This window comes from Herpailurus yagouaroundi, unplaced genomic scaffold (genome assembly GCF_014898765.1).
Source record: "Herpailurus yagouaroundi ecotype Mexico unplaced genomic scaffold, PumYag 67681, whole genome shotgun sequence".
Taxonomy (NCBI): domain Eukaryota; kingdom Metazoa; phylum Chordata; class Mammalia; order Carnivora; family Felidae; genus Herpailurus; species Herpailurus yagouaroundi.
In genome coordinates, this window is record NW_024420481.1 from 4,175,058 (window position 1) to 4,195,730 (window position 20,673).

The 20,673-nt window shown below is 45.8% G+C and overlaps 1 protein-coding gene and 1 non-coding gene across 9 annotated transcripts in view; one reads left to right on the forward strand and one right to left on the reverse strand.

The window, feature by feature from the left end:
* Positions 1-20,673, reverse strand: part of BCORL1 (BCL6 corepressor like 1) — a 63,842-nt gene that overhangs the window by 39,719 nt on the left and 3,450 nt on the right. For 7 of the 8 annotated variants that reach the window (XM_040468119.1, XM_040468121.1, XM_040468117.1 and 4 more), the window contains 2 exons: positions 5,072-5,201; positions 8-98 (listed from right to left, as the gene is read on the reverse strand). In XM_040468119.1, the coding sequence (XP_040324053.1) occupies positions 8-98; positions 5,072-5,157 (177 nt within the window). In that variant the 5' untranslated portion in view covers positions 5,158-5,201. Of the gene's footprint in view, positions 1-7; positions 99-5,071; positions 5,202-8,546; positions 10,373-20,673 lie in introns of those variants that run through there. The other variant, XM_040468120.1, reaches the window with a different exon arrangement.
* Positions 13,636-13,708, forward strand: TRNAQ-CUG (transfer RNA glutamine (anticodon CUG)). Its single transcript has one exon. It is a non-coding gene; the product is annotated as a tRNA-Gln (tRNA).

Here is a 20,673-nt window from a genome sequence, read left to right on the forward strand (position 1 = left end):
CCCTTACCTTGGAAAAACTGCTGCTGACACAAAACTCCTGAGATCCAAACCGCTGGCAGTCACCTGTCGTGGACTCCTCATCAGAAAGAGGTGCTCTTCTAGCATGGGAGACACAACCAGAGAAGAGCCATGAGGCCTAGCCTTTGGGCCAACACCACCTTCGGCAGAACACCTCCTGCCTGCCTGGGTTCCCATAAAACCTTCCTGTCCTACTTCTCTTGGAGGACATTACAAGCAACTGGAGGGGTTGAAGTCACAAGCCGGAGCCTGCATGCCCAGCTTTGCAAATTCTTGTAAAGGAGCCCAATCTGACTAGACTCCCCTCTTTGGGCTATGTATCCTTTTTTTCTGGGGCTCTCACCAGGAGTGTGGAGGACAGCCCAGCACCTTTGCTTTGTCCCCAGAGCTTACCCATCAAGGTGATCGTCCGGCACGTATTGGGCATTGCCAAAAGGGGAGAGATGAATCACAGAAGATCTCAAAAGGCATGCAAACCAGTTTTCTCTTAAGTACACTCTTATTTTAAGTCTATAAGGGAAGTTGTCTGCTGGTATCATAAGGGTAATCCTTTTCTAAAACAAATAACCACCTCCATTGTGTGTCATGTTCTAAATTTGAATCATCACCTATTCACCCGATGGGGTTGCCTAGAGCAGATACACATTTATTAGGGCGTGTAATGATACTGATTCGAGGCCACCAGGTCACTGGGTGCTGAGGGGCATTTCAAGGGCATGACTTCTTTCCCTCTGGGGCACCTCTTCCCCTTTTCTAAAGCACCACCAAACTCCAGCCAGCACCTGCCCTCCTACATTTCTATCCTTGCCTGCACGCCATGCCTGCCAGCTCCCCACTCCTCCTTCATCCACTCTCATCCCAAAGGGTGGCCTGCAAGGCCACAGACTCCAAATTCAAGTTGGTATATTGCAAAGGAAAGGGCTGAACACCAGAGAGCTCAGTCCCAAAGGAGAAAAACCTAACTGAACTCCAATCTAATCAAAAAGTCTTCTGTAGATTTTGAGTAAGAATCTTAGATAATAGGGGCACGTGGGTGGCTCAGTCAGTTAAGCATCTGACTCTTGGTTTCGGCTCAGATCATGATGTCATGGTTCATAAGATCGAGCCCCACAGTGGGCTCTGAGCTGACAGCAAGAAGCCTGATTGGGCTTCTCTTTCTCTCTTAAAATAAACTTAAGACTACAAGGTGAAGTTCAAGACAGGACAAATACCCACTAGAAATTTAGTTTTTTGAGGAGAGTCACTCTCTGCCCTAGGGAAGACACTAATGGGGCAAGAGCCCAGGTGAGTGGCTGAGTGGAAGGTCTGGGTGCAAGAATAAAGCTCCAACAGAAGTGCTATGGCACAGCTCCAATGGGGAAAAGCACAGGAACGCTCTGTGTGCCTCTGGGGAGGTGGGCCACCTTGCGTCTTTGCCCTCAGCTCTCCAACAGCCTAGGAAGAAGCCAGCATCTGCCTCACCAGCCACCCTAACCTAGGACAGTCAGGGAGCCTGTAGCCAACCCCCACAAAAATGGGGAGGGTCCTGCTAACTCCCTCCCTCTCACTGGAACAGGGCACTGGTGATGGACTCCAAAATTGTACCTGGGACAAGAGAAGCTAAAAAGGCAAGGGAGATCACCACAGTCCTCTTCCCATTGTTTCAGGGCTCCAGAAGGGGTTAACCAGGGGGAAATGTCTGTCTGGTCCCATTAAAACGTAACTAGGCTGGCAGAAGTGGGAGGGTTCCACTGCTGGCAATGACTGCTGGTGACAAACAGAAATGAGTGTAAGGACAGGCAAGGGCTGGAGATGCAGTCAGGGGTCTCGAGGAAGGGGAGGAAGGGGGCCCTGGGGGAAAGGGAAAACATACTTTGACATCAGCTCCTGGGAGACCAGAAAAGCAAGGCCTATACTCCCAGCCTTGGGCCAGGGAGAAGCATATTCCAACTGGACTGGCCAGTGATGGTTTTGGAAGGAGGACAGTGGCAAAGGGAAACAAGCAGCATTGCCCTCCCCCTTGCGAACCCCACCTGAGGGGCTGGGGACCCCACCTGCAGGGGCTCCCAACCAAACAAAGGGGATCTAGCTGCATATCAACCCCCTGCCCTTGCTGGACTCCTACCCCTGAATAAAATCACCTTGAATGCAGGAACCCCGCCCTCAAAGACAGCCACCAGACACCAGCAGATCCAGCCTGCAAGCCCAGAGACTCTGGGGGTGGCAGCGGCAGTGGAAGCAGCAGTCCTGGCCACTCCAGCCATGCCCATGCCTGAGTACCAGTCCCTGAGGCTCTGGGAAAATGTTGTGTGGCCACGTTTCAAATCCTCAGAGGAGAGGGGTGTGCAAAGCTAAGCAAACATTAAATCGCTCCATGGAGAGAAGAGCCTGGGACAGGAATAGCTTGCAGGGGAGGGGTGCACAAAGAGAAGTGGGTCAACCAGGCAAGGTTAGGAGAGTACAGGCAGCAGGGAGGAGGGGGCAGGGGTCAAAGCAGGCTTCAATCAGGACTGAAAATCAATCCCACCATTTCTTCCCAACAGAGATGTCCCTGGGTGATTGTGCTTAAGGCTCTGTTGAACTTAAACCAGAAGTGGCCATAACCTTTCAGGGCTGTTTTCCTAACTATTAAGGGCTAGCACCACTGTCCAACCAGATCTTTTTCAGTTCCCACTGGGCCCTGATCACACCATACACATCAGGCCCCTTAGATTCTATCCCCTGCAGACTTTCCCTGCCTGAGTCCCAGCACACCCCAAGACCACCTGCATTCCAGCCAGGGTCTTCCTGAAACACACCATGTGGGAAATATCAACCCTCACCTCAAACTCCTACTCAACCCTCAAGCCCCTGCCCAGATGTCACTGCCTCTGGGAAGCCCTCCCTTATTCCCCCAGGAAGTCTGCCATTCTTGCATCTAGACTCCCACAGGACCTGTACATGCCTCTCTATAGCACTCACCATCAGTGTCCCATGACTGTTGGTTTGCTCTTGCTGGATTTAATAAATGTTTGTTGAATGAAGGAATGAATGGATACAAGACAGAAAGCAAGCGAGCAAGAAAACAGAGAGTCAGCCAGAGGTTTGACTAGAGTCAGCTGTCTGGGGCTCCCAGAAGGGCCCTGCCCCTATTCTCACAGTCCTCAACTGCATCTGATGAAGCTGGTCAGGTTTCTCAAACAATTTTAAGAGTTAGCCCCCACGTGCAGCTTTACACCCAAAATTTCTAAGTTCTACCATTTGTAAAGGGCTGAGGAAGATGATTTTTAAATAAGGTGGGATACCATTTTGGAAATCAGCTGTAGCATGGCCTAGACTGTAGAGGAAGGTGACAGTAAAGGGTAGATGAGATCAGAAGTGACAATGCTTAAAAGGTCATCTTAACCACTAGGCATATTTGGTAATGTAACATCCCAAGAAAGGTCCATAAAGAGGGAAAGTCAGGTTTGGGACTCACTTCCTGTTCCTTTCTCAGCAGGGATTTAGCATGGACAGTGAAGCAAGGTAACTTATCCACTGATTTTTTTAAAGGCTCTAGTCCAAATCTCTGCCTCCAAGGCTCAACTACTTATAACGAGTTGCCAGTGAATGCTTACACAAATCGATACCACCACCCTCCTTCCCCCAGTTCATCTCTTAGTAAGTATCTAAGGACATACTTCACACCCAAAGGAAAATATCTTTCTAATGCAGATCTGAGAGGGATTTTGTCTTATTTTCCTTAGTCCTGACTTATATTCTAAAATTAAATTCCTTTTAAGTCCATCTCTAACTTGTTCCTCAGCATAGAGAACATTAAACTATTAGGCACTAATGGCTTTAAAAAAAAATAAAAAGGTCTATTCTCCTAACCTGAACCTAAGACAAGTATATAGTTCTGTTAAAAGCAGAAGAAAAAAGAAGATACACACAAAGACGTCCATTCCTTTACCCTTCGAAATTACCAACATTCCCCCACATGCACACACACCCATTGCACACACTCCCAAGATTTACCCAAGGAGACACCAGATTTGAATCCTAGGAAAAGCCATATTGTTCTTTATTCTAGGGGATTGATCTGATGTATTTGGATTTATTTATTTTTTTAATGTTTATTTATTTTTGAGACAGAGAGAGACAGAGCATGAACGAGGGAGGGTCAGAAAGAGAGGGAGACACAGAATCTGAAGCAGGCTCCAGGCTCTGAGCTGTCAGCACAGAGCCCGACGTGGGGCTCGAACTCACAGATTGTGAGATCATGACCTGAGCCGAAGTCAGTCGCTTAACCGACTGAGCCACCCAGGAGCCCCTGATGTATTTGGATTTAAACAGTTGATGGATTGAAACAACAGCTAAACACCAGCAAGTCTGGCTTTTCTAAAAATGAGAGAGGCACTGCAACTATCACACATCTCTGTCTTTGTCCCAGGGTCACGAAACTCAAATATAAAATCTGAAGGCCATTTGGAGTGTCCTTCCTATGGAGAGTGATCAGTAAAGGGCATAGTTTGGTCAACCAAACATTTTGGTGAACAGAAAATTTAAGACAAACACGTATAACCAATTCTCAATTTCGTATGACAACTACATTAAGCCATTTGATCTTCCTGAGATACTTCATAAGGATCTCACTGCGAATCATCATTAGCCTCATGAGGCAGGAAAGCGCTGATCACCAGAATACCCACTAACAGTTCCCAGTATACAGCTGAATAATAAAACTGTCTTTCTTCCAGGCTTAGATCAAGGACCAAAAATATCTTATGCGTATCCTTGAGCACCGAACATGGATGCAGCAAATAAAAATTGCAATCGTCTGAGCTTCCCCTCACTCCACAATCTGACAGTTCTTAATGAGTAGACAAATGTTAGTTGGACAAAGGTCATCTGCTGGCCTCCTCACCTTCATCTGAACAGGAACGTCATGGCAAGGCAGGCCACTGACACAGTCCCAGCCCCATCCCATCTCAGGAAAATTAGCAACCAAAGCCTCTTCCCCAGGGTCCCTCCCAGGGAGTGCTGTAGCTGTCCCTCTGGTGAGTAGGTACCGCTCACTGGAAGCCAGCAACAGCTACCTTCCCAGCCTCCTCACCTCTCCTCGTTGATGCCACACATGCGAATCCGGTCAGAACTGGTCCAGTTGTGCACGCCGCTGTAGAGTGGTGCTGTCGAGATCATGACAGCCACTCACCACCAGATAGGACCTGCTGTGGCCGCTCCCCCTGGGAAAAAAGAACTCCGAAAAATCAAAACTCGTAACAGGGACAGCTGCTTTAACCACCTTTAACAAGGAAACATTTAAATAAAGGCAATTATGGTACCAAAACATTAAAGCAGTCTTTCCCACAAGGCAGCCTGCTAAGGAAAATTAAGGTCCAAATGGGGATGAGGGTGCACCAGCTTTCCAGGAGTCCATAGGTTTCAGGATGGAGACGAGGATGCTGTTAATCACCTAGAGTGATTTTTAAATTATCTTAAAGACAGATATGCCTGAGTGTTCAAGGAAATTCAATCTATTCCAGACAAACGAGATGACAGTATATTTTTTCACACACATTTAGCCCAACCAACTGCAATTAGAGGGTTGTTCCCATATATGAACAATGCGTTGAAAGACTACTGGGGATCTTTTTCTCAAACCTCTCTAAATCCACGGGTACTGAAGTATTTGAGTGATGTACCAATTTAAGTTCTCCAGAGGAAGCACATGCTTTCTTTATAAGCCCTTCAAAAATACTCTATTCTGATTTCGACTTGGGAGTTATACAGATATAACACGTATATCTAGGCTGGTTTAAAGTTCCCTAAAAATCAGATGCAATACCCCTTGTACTCTGGCCACAAACAAGTGAACAAACAAAAAACAACGGTCCGTGAAAAAACCACACATTTCTGTCCTTGTCCCTTTCTATAGGTCTTGTCATCCCCATGACCTACCAACCCCTTCAGCAACTAACGTCCAGCTGTCGCTGTTGACAACCACTGCACAGCCAATTCACCCTTCTAGAGAAAATGAGGCATCAAGAAAAAGAGGTTTATGTTTACCCAATGAGCTTGTCTTAAGACCCTTAAACTCTTGAATTAACTTATTAGCTAAAGTCTTCTTCATCAAAGCTCAACTGAACAGAACCCTCCAGTGATCAGAATTTTCTGTTCTCCACTTTGCCAAGAAGTAAATCACTAAAATACAGTCACATCAGGGGTTTGTTTCATTAATTCTTTATATAATTTTCAGAGACTGTCCACATTCAACACAATAGCACTTATCCATTCAACAAATATTTACTGAGCTCCTACTGTATGCCAGCACTGTCCTCGGTACTGGGAATTCAACAATTACCTAACAACACCGAAATCACTGCCTTCATGAAATACTGTTATAGTATAAGGTGGTATATAACACAAGCTAAGGGCCATGGTGACACAGGTGGGGCGGGGGGTGGCGCAGAATGGGCTACACTCTGTAAGTGGGTAATCAGCATATGTCTTGCTGAGGAGACATTTAAACATCCTGAAGGAAGCAAAGGGGTGAGCCATGTGGATATCTGGGGGAAGAGCATTCCAGGCAGAGGGAACAATCTATGCAAAGGTCCTAGGGCAGGAGGCTACATGATAAGATCAAGAAAGAGCCAGGAGGCCAGGTGGCTGGTACAGCAGAGTCTCCAAGCAAGGGAGACAGGCAGTACAAGGACAGCAGAGCCACAGCCTCCCATTCTCATCCTGGTCCTCACCCTCCCCATGTCTGTGGCGCAGGATACTTCTGCCCTTGCTTTCTTTGTACTTGCCCCACTCTTGGCTTTCCTGACCCAGTGCCTGATGGCTTCTCCAGGCTCTTCTCTCTCTCTACCCACCCCAGAAACCCAGCCTTCATCTTGCCTGGTCTCTCCTCACCCCTGTGAGCCCCCATCTCTTCCCCTTCCTTCCCTCTCTCTCTCTCCCTACCCCCTTCTCTCTCTCTTCTCCATTCCCTCTCAATTTCTCTTTCCTATTCCCCTCTTTACTCATCCTCACCTCCCTCTTCCCCCTGTTATTCTCCCATCTGTCTCTCTCTTTACCTCTTCCCTGCTTCTCTTTCCCCTTTCCAATCTCTCTTGGCACAATCTGCACTCCTCCACCTTCCTCCTTGCTCCCCTCATCCTCATTTCTCCCTTGGGATCCCCTCTCTTCTCCCTCTCCTCCTCCTTCCCTTCCTCCCTCCCCCTGCATCCCCCTCCCTTCTACTCTTTGTCCTCACCTCAGCCTTCAGTCCCCCCCCCCATCTGTCTCCCTCTATCTCTCTTATGTCTCTTTCTGTCTCTCTAGCTCAGTCTGGCTCTCCTTGGTTCTCCCCCACTCCACCTGTGTGTGTGTGTGTGTGTGTGTCTGTGTGTGTGTGTGTACCCTGCTCCTTCTCCTCTCTAGCTCCTGAGCTCCCCCAGTTGCAATTCTCCCCTTCCTGCACCAAAGACTCCCAAATCTGTATCTCTATCCCTGACCTCTCTCCTTAGACCCAGACCAGAATTTCCAGCTGCCAGCAACTTGCTGTTAATTGGATGTCCACCGAGCCCCTCAAACTCAATGTGTCTCAAACCGAACTCATTATCTGTTCCCATAAACCTACTCCCCACCCCCCATGCCCAGTTAATGGCACCACTAACCCCCAGCCTGGAAATTTCAGCAGTGTCGTCTTCAACTCCTCTCCCCCCCCCCCCACCGGCTGCCCACAGCCAATCAGGAGTCAAGCCTTAATAATGCCATCTCCATCCTCTCCTGCCCCTCTTGCCACCACCCTGATGCAGGCCCTCTATCATCTCTCACCCAGAATATTACAATAGCCCCTTAACTGGTCCCTTTGCCTCCAATTTCTTGATTCTACAATCAATTCATCTTCTGAAGCACCAGTTCGATCATGTTGCCCCCGCCCTCCTCAAAAGCTTTCAATAGCTTTTCTGTCTTCAGAATCAAGCCCAAATTTCTTAGCACAGCATTCCGGGCCCTCCAAGACCTGGCCTCAAACCTCCTCTGGTCTCCTCTTTGGCCACATCCTGCTGTTTCCCTGCCGCCTCGCTGTCCCAGCTCCTGACCCTTCCCTGAACAGACCATCCAGTTTCAGGACTTTGCTGCTTCCTCACCCTGCAATGGCCTCTCCTGTGCCCCTCCTCCTCTCTGTGTCACCCCTCAAAGCCTGGCTTAAATGTCATCATGTCATCTCCCAAGCCCCAGCCCCTGGTCAGTTAACCCTTCCCTCTCTGGTTCTCCTCAAAGGTTGTATTCCTACCTCTCCCACAGCACTGATTCTTACTCTTCTCTGCAGTGTGGTTATTTGGGGGTATGGCATGTCTGTCTCCCCCACCAATCAAGCTACTTAAGGTAAGAAATATCCTCTTTTCTGTCTCTGGTTCCTCTGCAATGTCTTACATATGGTAAGTACTTCAGTAAATGAGTGTTATATGGAAGTGAATCCTGGAGGAGAATTGAGGTGATGACCTTGAGAAATTACAAGGAAAATCAACCCCCCCAAAAGTGTCCCTTGTGCTTAGTTACTATAGGAAAGAAGGCTGGACTTCAGTGAAAACACTATGCGTTACCTATAGCACGTCGTTTGCAGCAGCATGATTCCAGCATAGTCCATTGTCTTTGAGTTGTTTTGCCCCTCTGTAAATTGCAGGTAACTGATGGATATGCAAACTCTGTATTGTCCCATAGAGTTTGGAGTGACTTCCCTCCCCATTGTGGAAAAACCAGTTTTGCCTCCATTTGCAATTCAATTCCTTTACTCCATATAAATTTGTGCTTTTGGACTTTTTCTCTGAACCAGCTAGAACATCTGTCTGGTTCCCTGGCTGATTAATGAGTAAAATAAAATCTTTAACACATGTTCATTTTTACATCTATATAAGACTCATGATTTTACCTTTTTCTAAAAACTATCCTACTATCCTTAACATTCCTAAGACAGCTATGTGGGTTAACGCATGATTTTAGAAAGATTTCAACAAGGGGTAAGACAAATGGATGGACTGTCTGTTTCATATCAGTTCACCAGGATCCCATCCCATCCCTGAACATCCTGGTCAATCAAGTTGTGACTTTTTCTTAGACTAACTTGGAATATCCCAGTTTAAGAAACAACAGCTCAGCCTGTTGACTGACACACCAGGTACTTTTTAAAAATCTTTTCTCCCTATGAAGCATTAGAATAAATCAGGCAATGAAGGGGGTTACACTTGCCACAAGATGAATTTTAACACAAAGTTTGAGTTTAGTGCCTATCTGAATATCTGTAGGCAGCAGATATAAGTCAAGTCACCACTGCTTTTTCACTCTTGGGTTTATTTTTGTTCTATTTAGAGGGGATTAGTAGTTTGTAGTGCCTGGGACAGAAATCAGAGGGGAGAATGAGGCCTGGCATTTGAAAACACAACACATAAAATATCATCACCTAGATAAAGGAGTTTTTAGACCCCTCAAAGCAAAAATAACAACAACAAGAAAACCAAGAAAAAACCAAAATAATTACCAGATAATATCACACATTTTAGGACTACCTAAAGGCACCCCTATTTTCATGAGATCCAGAAGATAGAATATTTGCTTAACTCTTGGCTTCCCACTCTTCTGTTATGAATTCCTCAGCCCCTCTTCCTATGTAAGGCCTACCGCTGCTATTAACTGTAGCCTTTGCGGAGGAGGGGAGGGGAGAGGCAGAAAGCAAGGGCAAGAGGGCAGTGAGCTAAGTGGTCTACACAAGAAGGCAAAATTGGTCCTCCGGAGCCAGAGAGTAAGCAAAGGGAACTTCCAAAGAGGCACTGATGGCGTCAATGTCCACAGGACCGGAGGAGTCCAGATGGCCAACGTACACCAATGTTTCCCAAGTCAGAATCACCAAAGAGCTTGTTCAAAATACAGATTCATTAGTCTCAGCCCTGGAGATTCTGATCTGGTAGGCCCAGGGTGTCGTTTCATCATTACCATGTCCAATCAAATTAGTAACCACTCCACCGTACACTGCTTTTCAAGAGAGGTGAGCAAAACAGAAAAACCTTACACACACCACCCTTGGTAGGTTCCGCTGGCATACACACTTGTGTACTGACTTGCTTTTGCTTACAAAGCCTGCATTCGTGTGTGGTGTGCATTCTCAATCTGTGTGTCTTGCTCTCTGTGATGGGAACCATCACATCAAAGGCTAAAGGCAAAGTTCCTAAAAGGAACTTGGAAGAAACCTGGTAATCCCAATGTGACCCGGGAAGCACAGGCACAAGGATATGAAATACCTCAAAGGATTTTCCCAGATACCGCAACCATGTAATTGTTAAGAAATGAACAGCTGCATGGCCCCAGAATCAAATGCCGGTCACTGCCTGCAAGGCAGTGGGACCACAGTGAGCAATCCCTACTTTGGGGGGGGAAAACTCAAAAGACACATCCAATTCAGAGTGAGAACAAAGAAGAGCACATGCTCTGCCAACCCAAAGTGATAGTGGGGCTGAAAAAATAAATAAATACAATGTTTTGATTAAGCAGGCATACCAATGCACACTTAAGGAGGGCTGACCAAGATCCAAGGGCATGAATCCAGCAAGTGGACAGCAGAGAGGAGGCAGTCAGACATAATCACTACATTACAAAACAGGGGAAACCAAAGAGAAAATGGACTAATAGGAGAACAATAACTTTAAAATGGTGAAAATAGCAGCTAAGCTGAGGGCAAGCAGGTAGTAGAAGACAAACCATAATGAGGCAGAGAGCTTTCCCCCCATCAAAAATTCAAAAGAAAAAAATAACCGCCAGAAGACAAGGGCAGGTGTGAAAGGCATAACAGAGAGGCCCACAGAATAAAACAACCAAAAGAAAAAATGAAATAGGGGAACCTGAAATATTTCACCATCATGGGCCAAACTGAAACACTGTGGGGAAGCACTTAACACAGACATTTTAAAAAGTTTAGAGAGAATATGTTATCAAAAGGGGAAGAACATCAAATTATAATCCAAGTCAGGGTTAGGGGGAGCTGGTAACGGGGGATAGGCAGCACTAAAATCTCAAAGAAGATTTTACAGATTGGGTAGACATTTTCTGTTCTGTTTTGAAATGAAGATGCCAAAACAAGCAGATTTCACAACAACTACAAGCAAAAGTATGGTCATTGTGCATATGAGGAAGAGAAGGACACGAAAGGAGGTAATACAGCATCTATCTGACAAAATGTCTTTTACCTTGGTAAAACATTAACCTTGAAAATGGCCAGACAGGGTGTTTGTCCACTGAACAAGTTCCTCAGAATCATGTAGCTTCCTTTGTGGCCAAAGACCCCTTATGTGCAGAACAACATACAGGATACAACCAGGCCCTTTACACATAGCATGAAACCTTTCCCATTTGTTCATGGTTGGACTCTTAATATCTAGCCAATAAATGAGAAGTTCAAGATTAAGAAGGTCTCACTTAAACTAAATCTGGTAGTACTCTCCCAGGCTTCTTTTGGTTCACATTGTCTGGTGACCTGGAAGCAATTATGATTTTAAGAAATGAAAGAGCCGGAAAATATTCTTCTTGAAGCCTGGCCCTGAATCTGTCCTCAAGAGGATAGGCGTGGCCAGTAGACAGTTTAAGAAGGAGGGTTGGGCCAGTGATGACTAATGTGTAAAGAAAACCAACTTTGGGACCTATTGCTCCAACAGAAATCTAGAGTTCTGGGTAAAGCTCCCATAAGTCAGAGATATTCACATTCAAACTTCATGGAATCAAAGGAGAGGCCAGGCCATTACCCCACTTTGGGAAAAGCAGCAGCTAAAACAACCCCAAGGATTTCCAAGAGACATCCAATGGGCCAAGGGGAAGAGGCCAGGACTCCCACCTAACCACTGAAATGCCTTCAGAAAGAGGTCAAAAGGTCTCAAAATCAGTGGGTTTTTTTTTTAATGTTTATTTATTTTTGAGAGAGCTAGAGAGCATGTGAGCAGGGGAGGGGGCAGAGAAACAGAGAGACAGAAGATCCAAAGCAGGCTCTGCACTGGATAAGCAGACAGCCTGATACGGGGCTTGAACTCACAGACCATGAGATCATGACCTAAGCCAAAGTCGGACACTTAACCGACTGAGCCACCCAGGCACCCCCACAAAATCAGTTTTCAGTAGGAAAGTGTACACATACTCAACAAAGATAACTTTACCTGGTTTTTAGATATGGAGCCCCTACCACAGATCTTACCTTCCTTGTTGCTCTCTGCCTTCTTCCACATGCCTTCTACTCAGTCCTCCCCTCCACTCAGCCCTCTGGGGAGACCACTGAGCTGCTGGAGGTTCAGCCCCTGTTGCCTCCAGGGACCTAACCTTAACCCTAGCCAGGGCCCTGGCCCTAAGGGGCCCCACCATTGAGGTCTAGAAAAAGATAGATTTGGGGCCAGTGACCAGCGTGGAATATTTCAGCGTGGAAGCCAGAATTTTGCCATGACATTTCCAGGGCCAGGATGGAGCTGCAAAAGGGATCATGAGATCTTACCTAACCCTGGCCCACACAACCTTCTGGCTCCAGAATCCAAACCCTAGGCTTGAGCCGCACCTGACCATGCACCCTCAACTCATTTATCTCCATCTAATCATATATCCCAAACCTCACCCCCTAATGAGGAAGTTCTCCCAGTGCAAATTGTCCTAATCTAAGGATTTCCCATATAAAGGTGTTCTAATATTCTCCACAGGCTTTCCCTCTAATATCCATATCCCCTCACCTTCTGTACCATTAACCAAATATCCCCTTCCCTGAAACTCAAGAGTCCCTTATACAAGCCCCAATCACTTTACTTTGCTTCCCTTCATGCAAACAGGCTCCTCTATCACTACATGCTACCACACACCCACACCCCCCCCCCCACACACACACACACAAAATCAACTGGAAATAATCTGCTGGGCAACTGAAAGGAGGAAGGGGCCCTTTGTACTGTTCATCCCAGCCTTTTGCCTGACTAATCCATTGTAGCACTCTCTAGTTACCCTGAGGGTTTTTTCTACCCAAATATTTCTACTGGTTGTACCCCAAGGGATAAGTCTTATAGGAGACATTGCATCGTGTTCTCAGATACATTAATTCCTGTATTTAGCGAGAAGACTAAGTAGTTGCCTGCACATGGCTATAGCATGGACACCTTCATAGACACCTTGGTACCTCCACATTTAAAACCCTGGCCTATAAACATTTATGAGACTGGATACAAAAGAATTTTAACTACCTGTTAAACACATGAGAGCTTACTCATTCAAATGAATGTAGTTACCTACAAAGCAATCACCTTGGTAGGCTAGACCTTTGGATGGAGTGACCAGGGCTTGCAATCTCCCTGGGGCTCTTCAGTGAATATTACCACCCAAACCCTTTCCAATCCAAACCATACCATTCTTAATCTCCCCACTAGTGCTGGATCTACACTCAGTCAGAAACTTGATGTTTAAAAACTGCCAAAATCCATTCAGAGTCATCTATTCACACAGCAGCAACACCCTTGAAGAGTGATATAGTCTAGTATCTACAGCCTAAATTGGCGGGGGTGTATTTGGGAGAGCATTTTCAGCCCCTATTTGTTAGCCATCTCAGGTACCTCATTAGGTACACTTATTATGCCATCTGCAAAATAGAAATAAAGGAGTCCCTACTTAAAACTGAGAATAGGAGGTGCCTGGCTGGCTCAGTTGGTAGAGCGTATGACTCTGGATCTCAGGGTCATGAGTTCAAGCCCCATGTTGGGTGTGGAGCTTACTTAAAAAAAAATAACAATAAAATAAAATTGAGAATAGCACAAAAGCACTTAACAGGACCAAAGGTAATCAATTCCAACCATGAAGGAGGCAAAAGCAAAAGTTTTAATCTCTCACATTTTCATACCACCAGTCCATTTAGCTTTTCTATCCACTACCATACTTTTTCCCTGTTATTCAAATAGTACTTGCATCTCCTGCTGCAGGAAAATAATTTTACTCCATTTAAGGAAAACACCTCATCATAGCTTTATACTAAACCTAGGATCTAGTCACAAGATTCTATACAACTTCTAAATGTCACCAATATCTAGAAAGCCTAAGCGATCATCATGAAATTAATCAGTCTTTTTCAAAATGCAGAGCCACCTCAAAATGGCATGGTAAGTAACTAGGGTCTTTTTTTTAAAAGCACTTATTTCCTCTAGATCAAAAAAAAAATAAGAGTTGACTTTCCTCCGTCTTGGTCTTCAGCAGAACCATGTGAATATTTGGTGTGTCTTTCACACTCCAAAGTTGAATCATTGTAATCTGAGATCTGAATCCCTTTCATGATGCTTCTGTGTCTTCCATGCTATGGACTGTGAGAGTGGCCCTTGGGTGTCTCCATTTCGGTATACTGCATTCATGATACGGAATTCTTCATCTAAAGAGGTTTCCTCCTCACTAAACTTGTGCCTTTTTTTTTAAGTGTCTTGGACCTCTCACACAAATATTTGGAAAGGCCATTACCACACTATTTTTTCTATTCTCTCATTCCAGACTAGGGGCTCAACTCATTTTACATAAATTACTCATTCAGGGCCCCTGGGTGGCTCAGTCAGTTGAACGCCTGACTCTTGCACTTCAGCTCAGATCATGATCTCACAGTTCATGAGTTTGAGCCTGGCATTGGGCTACATAATGACAGTGCGGAGCCTGCTTAGGATTCTCTCTCTCTCCCTCTCTCTCTGCCCCTCCCTGCTCGTGCTGTCTCTCTCTTAAATAAACTTAAAAAAATAACAAAATAAATTAGTCGTTCAAAGGTATACATATAGAGTATACACGTGTATATCTATATACACATATATGTACATTACTCATTCAAAGGTACACATATAGAGTGTATATATGCTATCGGCTCCCCAAGGCTAGCAAGGATATTTTCTACTTCTTTTAACATCCACTCCCTGGGGCGCCTGGGTGGCGCAGTCAGTTAAGCGTCCGACTTCAGCCAGGTCATGATCTCGCGGTCCGTGAGTTCGAGCCCCGCGTCAGGCTCTGGGCTGATGGCTTGGAGCCTGGAGCCTGCTTCCGATTCTGTGTCTCCCTCTCTCTCTGCCCCTCCCCTGTTCGTGCTCTGTCTCTCTCTGTCCCAAAAATAAATAAACGTTAAAAAAAAAAATTTAACATCCACTCCCAATAGTGTCGAGCATGATACAAGGCATACAATATGTGCTCAGTAAATAAACTACTGGGAAAAACTAAAATCCTCTCTAGGTCATATGGAAACCAAGAATCCCGCATAAAAAGCACTGGGTCTGTGGATGCCTTTTACTTCCTTTGGTCTCTTACAAAGGAAGACTCTATCTACCCAGGCTCTATCTACCAGCCTTTCTCTTCTGTCTTTTCTTTACTTCCACAATAAAGACAATCAGAAATAAAATGGGGCCAGGGCAAAACAACAAAGTCAACTTCCAATTATTTGAGTGTAGTTTAGCCACAGCTAATTTTTAAACCCAGCCAACTTATGGACTGCCTACTGCTACTTACAGTATGTGTATACTCAGGGAACAACTCCTTTTAATATCTGCTGAAGCAAAATATAAATAGGACGGTAAATCTGCTGGGGGGTGGGGGCAGGTAGAGATTAATAATACATTTCCAAGCCAAAAAAGAAATTATTAATTTGTTAACTGATCTACTGTTTTAAATTGGCCAGCTATTACTCTCTCCTTATATTGGCATAGCTGACTGTTGGCATCAAAGTCCACTCTGGCTGCAGAGAGGATCTCTATTTTACAGCCCCCCCCCCTTTTTTTGGTGTTCAGAAGTTTGGTCTGGTGATACCTGAGGTATTCGAGACATGCTTTCTCCCATCCAATTGCTGATGAACATCCTTGTCATAGAGCCATGCAAGACCCAGGCTCTATCTACCAGCCTTTATAGAACTTCCAGATGTTAGAGACATCTGGAAAGCCCAACCAGTTGTAATTAAACACAGCAGCCCTTTTCAGAAAGCAATCGTTTTTTAAAATGTCACCCTAGTAAACTAGGTTTGGGTCGTGGCCCAAAATGTCCCCTGAAGTTTCAACTAGATATAGACTCTTCAGTTTCTGCCCTAAAATCCTGAGTGAGCAGTGTTACAGCACAGCTGTTGGAGAAACTGCCACCTTCCACCTCAAAGGTGGATGCAATAATGCAGTGGTGAGCCAAGTTATTCCTTCCTACCACATTGTAAATGCTAAACATGTACTAATACAACAGGAATATGGAGAAAGAGCACAGAGAATCAAGATATGTGGGAGTGCTCAGGAGCTGTGGATAGTTTTTATTTTGCCACCATGTGGCATAGAGAAATATAAAAGGTCATAGGACTCCATTGAACAAGCAAAACTAGATCATAATGTAATAATGGATGCCATTTACTGGACTCCTGCTATGGAGCTGGTCTGCCATGTATATATCATCTTGTGCAATCCTCATAGCCCTGTGAGACTGGGATTATCATCTCCATTTTATAGATGAAAACATTGAGGCTCAAGAAAGTTCAGTAGTTTGCTTCTACCACACAGCCAGGAAGTAGAAGAGCAAGGACTCTAACTTAAGGCAGTATGTCTCCAAAGCCCTCCAGCTAATTCTGAGACACACCAAAGTTTGAGAACCACTGCAAGATACTAACCTACACAAGGTGCGATCAAGTTAAACTGAGTAAAGACCTGTCATCATGAGACACCTAATCATCTCATGGATCAGGTATAGAGTGCATTGACTCATCCGGGGATCAGAGTCACGTACAGTGCACTTTTCCATAGAACTTGGAAAAATGAAAGTCTGCTTGTTTTTCTTGTCCCCAGACACCAACATTATAACAAAACTTGACTATACCCTTAAATGGCACTAACACTAAGATTTCTAGACATACCTTAGCAATGAGGTAACCAAATTTTGTTTCTTAGCTGACAGTCGGTAAAGAAGCCTGAAACACAAAGCTTTGCTGCCCCTCAGTACTCTCAATTCTTCACAGACACTAAACTTAAGATCTTCTTAAAATCCAAATGAAGACGTATCCTGCCTCACATACTCTCCACGAGTAAATCTGAAAATTATCACATTTTACAAATAATAAATCATCACTCTTCAAATTCATCACAATTCACTGACCAGGGAAACTATGACCTTGACGTGCAGCCTGCAGCCACTTTACAAACAATTATCCATGTTTTAATGTTTTATGGGGAAAGGGTGGCTTCTGCTTAAAAAAGAAAAAGAGGGAAACAGAACAGCACATTTGAATTATGGGAATAGAAACAGAGTTAAATTTTACTCTTGACCAGATTTCAACTTCAGTTCACCAAAGAAAGTTTTCATCATAAAATACTGCTTTCAAGTTATGAACAGTGGAAAGGGTACAATTTAGAAAAAGAACAGTTTCTACATTACTTTAAAGATAACCATTCCAAAACTGACATTAATAAAGCCTAGTTAGTATGTGAGACTACATAAAATACTGTACTAGCATCCTAGTGGCCAAGAGGTAGGTTACTTCTTATTACCCCCCTCTTTGGCCATCCTGATGCTAAACCCTCTGCCAAGCATAGACTCATACCTAACTGGAGCTCCGGCATTAAGAAATTTCCTTTCCTTTTGAAAACTCAAAGGTCTAGGGTCTTCCTTCCCCCCTTATGTAATTCTCAGTGGCTTCTCCCCTTTCCCGTCTGTTTTACCCCAACAATTTCCACTTTCCCCAGCCCTCTCTCTGTTAGTGTTCACTTTCCCACCCAACTTAACCATGAACTCCTCCTCTCTCAATCCCAGATGCTGGCTAACGCTGGAAAACAGCTCTCTACCCCACTGTGGCCATTCTATTCCATCTCAAATGGAGCTCTCAGCCTAGAATCAATGAACCAGTCCAGATGTCCAACCCATGATTAGTGTCTCTCCTCCATGCCCCCACCCCACCCTCCAATTCTGGCCCAAGGCTCTAAGGCCACTGTTCTTTATCCTGTTTCACTCTGGAATTTCCATAATTCACCTCCCTATATCTTAGGATTCCTCCCACTTGCAGACTGGAAAAACTGGTGTATTCCCACTTTCTCCTTCTTTCAAGGCCATTGTACTTAGGTCTGTGAATTCCTTCCCCCATTCAGTATCTTTATTTTAGCCTTAATTTTACAACTAATGCTTAGACTTGTAAGCCCTGGATCTCAGCTAACCTCTGCTTCCTGGGCCCTCCCAGGGCAATGGCTATCAAAGGCAATTTTTTACCTTCTCTGACCCTAGTTCCAGATGACATCTAAGTAAACACCTTCCTCCTTTGCCTCATTATTCCACCCTCTTTTACATCCTGCATTTTTTTACCCTATATACTATCTCTAAATTCTCTATTTCCCTATGGGTAAATATGTGTATTTTCTTCCTACATGCCAGTTTCTCTCTAACCCTATTTTTACTCAAGATGGTCCTATCTCTTGCACCAAACCTAGTGATTCTAGTATGGAAGTGTAAAGAGTCTTAAGGGTTCTTCAAACTTTACTTTGGAAAACATTAGCCTGGAGATTTCAAGGTTCCACTTTTTCCTTAGTTGACCCTGACCTGAAACCAGCAATGATCATTTTTCCCCCTTCCACTGCCTAAACAACCCTCTTCCTGACTTTTGTTTTTGCCTTCCTTCTTTCTGGTATTCAAGTCTTTTTCTCCCATAATTCTGCTCCCCTAAAAGAAGCCCCTCTCTGAAACCCATAATCCAGACTCATCATGTGAGATTCTCTGCCACCTGTGCTAAACATTTTTTTCCTATGTAGTAAACTGCAGCAGGAATAAGGCAAACAGACCCCTGGAGGAAACCCTTTGCTTCCCAAAAAAGTCTAGGCCACTGAGAGTCAGATGTCCTACCAGCTCTCAGTAATCAAAACAGCCAGATCTCCAAGTGCCCTTGGTGCAGCCACCATTTCCTCTGGAACTCCCCTCCACCCTGCCCAATCCAGACTCCAACCACAGAACTTTCCAGGGACTTAGCTTTCCTCTGCCCTATCCCAATAATTTGCTGTCTTTTCCTTATGGTCTATTCTAAAGAAACAGTCCTCCTTAACCCCTTCCTCCATCAATGATTCTCAGAGCCAGAACATAAAGAATCCTACCCTTGCTGCATAGCTAGTAACAGGGCCAGCTGTCTCCAAGTCAATTTGAGTAAGGCTCTGTGTCCCATGGCCTGTGCCTCTTGTCCTCCCCATCTATCCCAAAGGCAGCCGCTCCAGTTGCCTTATCAAAAGATGAGCCTGCCTATCAACAGCACGTGGCTTAGTCAAAACAACCATGTCCCTTCTAAACTCTATCAACCTTCAGATTCTCTGAACTTGAGTCATCAAGCCCCCTGCTCCTCCTAGCTCCCCCAGTCCTTCCTACTAATTTTGCTACTCCATCAAAATTTTACATGTTGCTCTCCCAACCTTTTGCTTCTATTTGAAGCTTCTGGGTGATTTGGGGGATTGAGTTATCCCATTTAATCCCCAGTGGAGTCCTCCAAATTTCTTTCCTGTGTACTGTCCTCTTCAGTACCACCTGGTGACATCACCATTCAATTTGAGTACCCCTAAACCCTGCTCCATCTCCCCCAAAACAAAGTTCCCCCTATCCTAACATTCAAGGACAGGTCAGGTAAACAGAGAATGAGATGACCTTTAAAGTCCCTTCCAACCTTGGGATTTTATTATCAACCTAATCCACTTCCGACACCAAATGCGTCCCCTGTTCATCTCCCCAACGTTGGGCAGTGTGACTTTGAGAAATAGCCTTCTAAGTTGAACGGACCATGCGGCCAACCAGGGTAACGCTAACCTACAACTGCACCCCCAGAAGTCTCACCAAAGATTTTTGCAATTACATTCCACTTCTACGCTATGAGAACGACCTCCAAACTGCCCTGAGTATTCAGCTGTCGCACGAAGTTGTCAGGACCTCGTCCCACTCTTGCGTAAACAGCCCCTAAACCCTGGGCTAAGACGTGTCCTCGCCAAGTGACGCCTGTCCTTACTATCTACTCTAGAAGACACCAAGAATGAATAAGTATCACCACCACATCGACAGCTTCCTACAGCCAACACTGAAAATTTCAAAACAATAAAACAAAAACAGTGCTTCCACTGGGGGAGGTGGGAGGTGCAGGCGGAATAGAAGGGCACCTCCATGGCCTGGGCTGTTGGCCTCCCGGGTTTGCAGTGTGCTTCCCTCTTCCTTTCCCCTCTACCACATCTTTCCCTACAACAATCTCCCGCCCCTCCATAACACGAAATCCCCAGCCGAGGTGCGGTCGGCTCCTCCCAGACTTACCCCGGACGTCCCTCTGGCCCAGCCTTCCCCTCGGCGGGACCCCGGCGAGGAGGGCCCCCTCCACCGTCCAATTCACCTCCCTGTCCCTACCCGGGCCTCTGGGCGCCCCTGCAGGACTCTGTCCCGAAGCAGAACCTCGAGGAGCCAAGCCCACGAGGCCCGTCGCGGGACCCACCCCCCCTTCCTTCTCCCAGCACCTCGTCCTCCATGCACCCGGCCCCCGGGGCTCTTCGTCGTCGTCGTCCGGGCTCGTACCGCCCCCCGTCGGGGGCTCCACCCCCCGCCTGCCCCCGCCCCCAGGACGGCCCCCTCCCCACCACGCACCGCCTGCGCCCTCTGCCCCTGCACGGGACTCCCTTTGGCCTCTGTTCCCCGCCCAGAAGCGGCGGCGGCGGCGGCAGCAACGGCTGCGGCTGCCCCAGCAGAAGC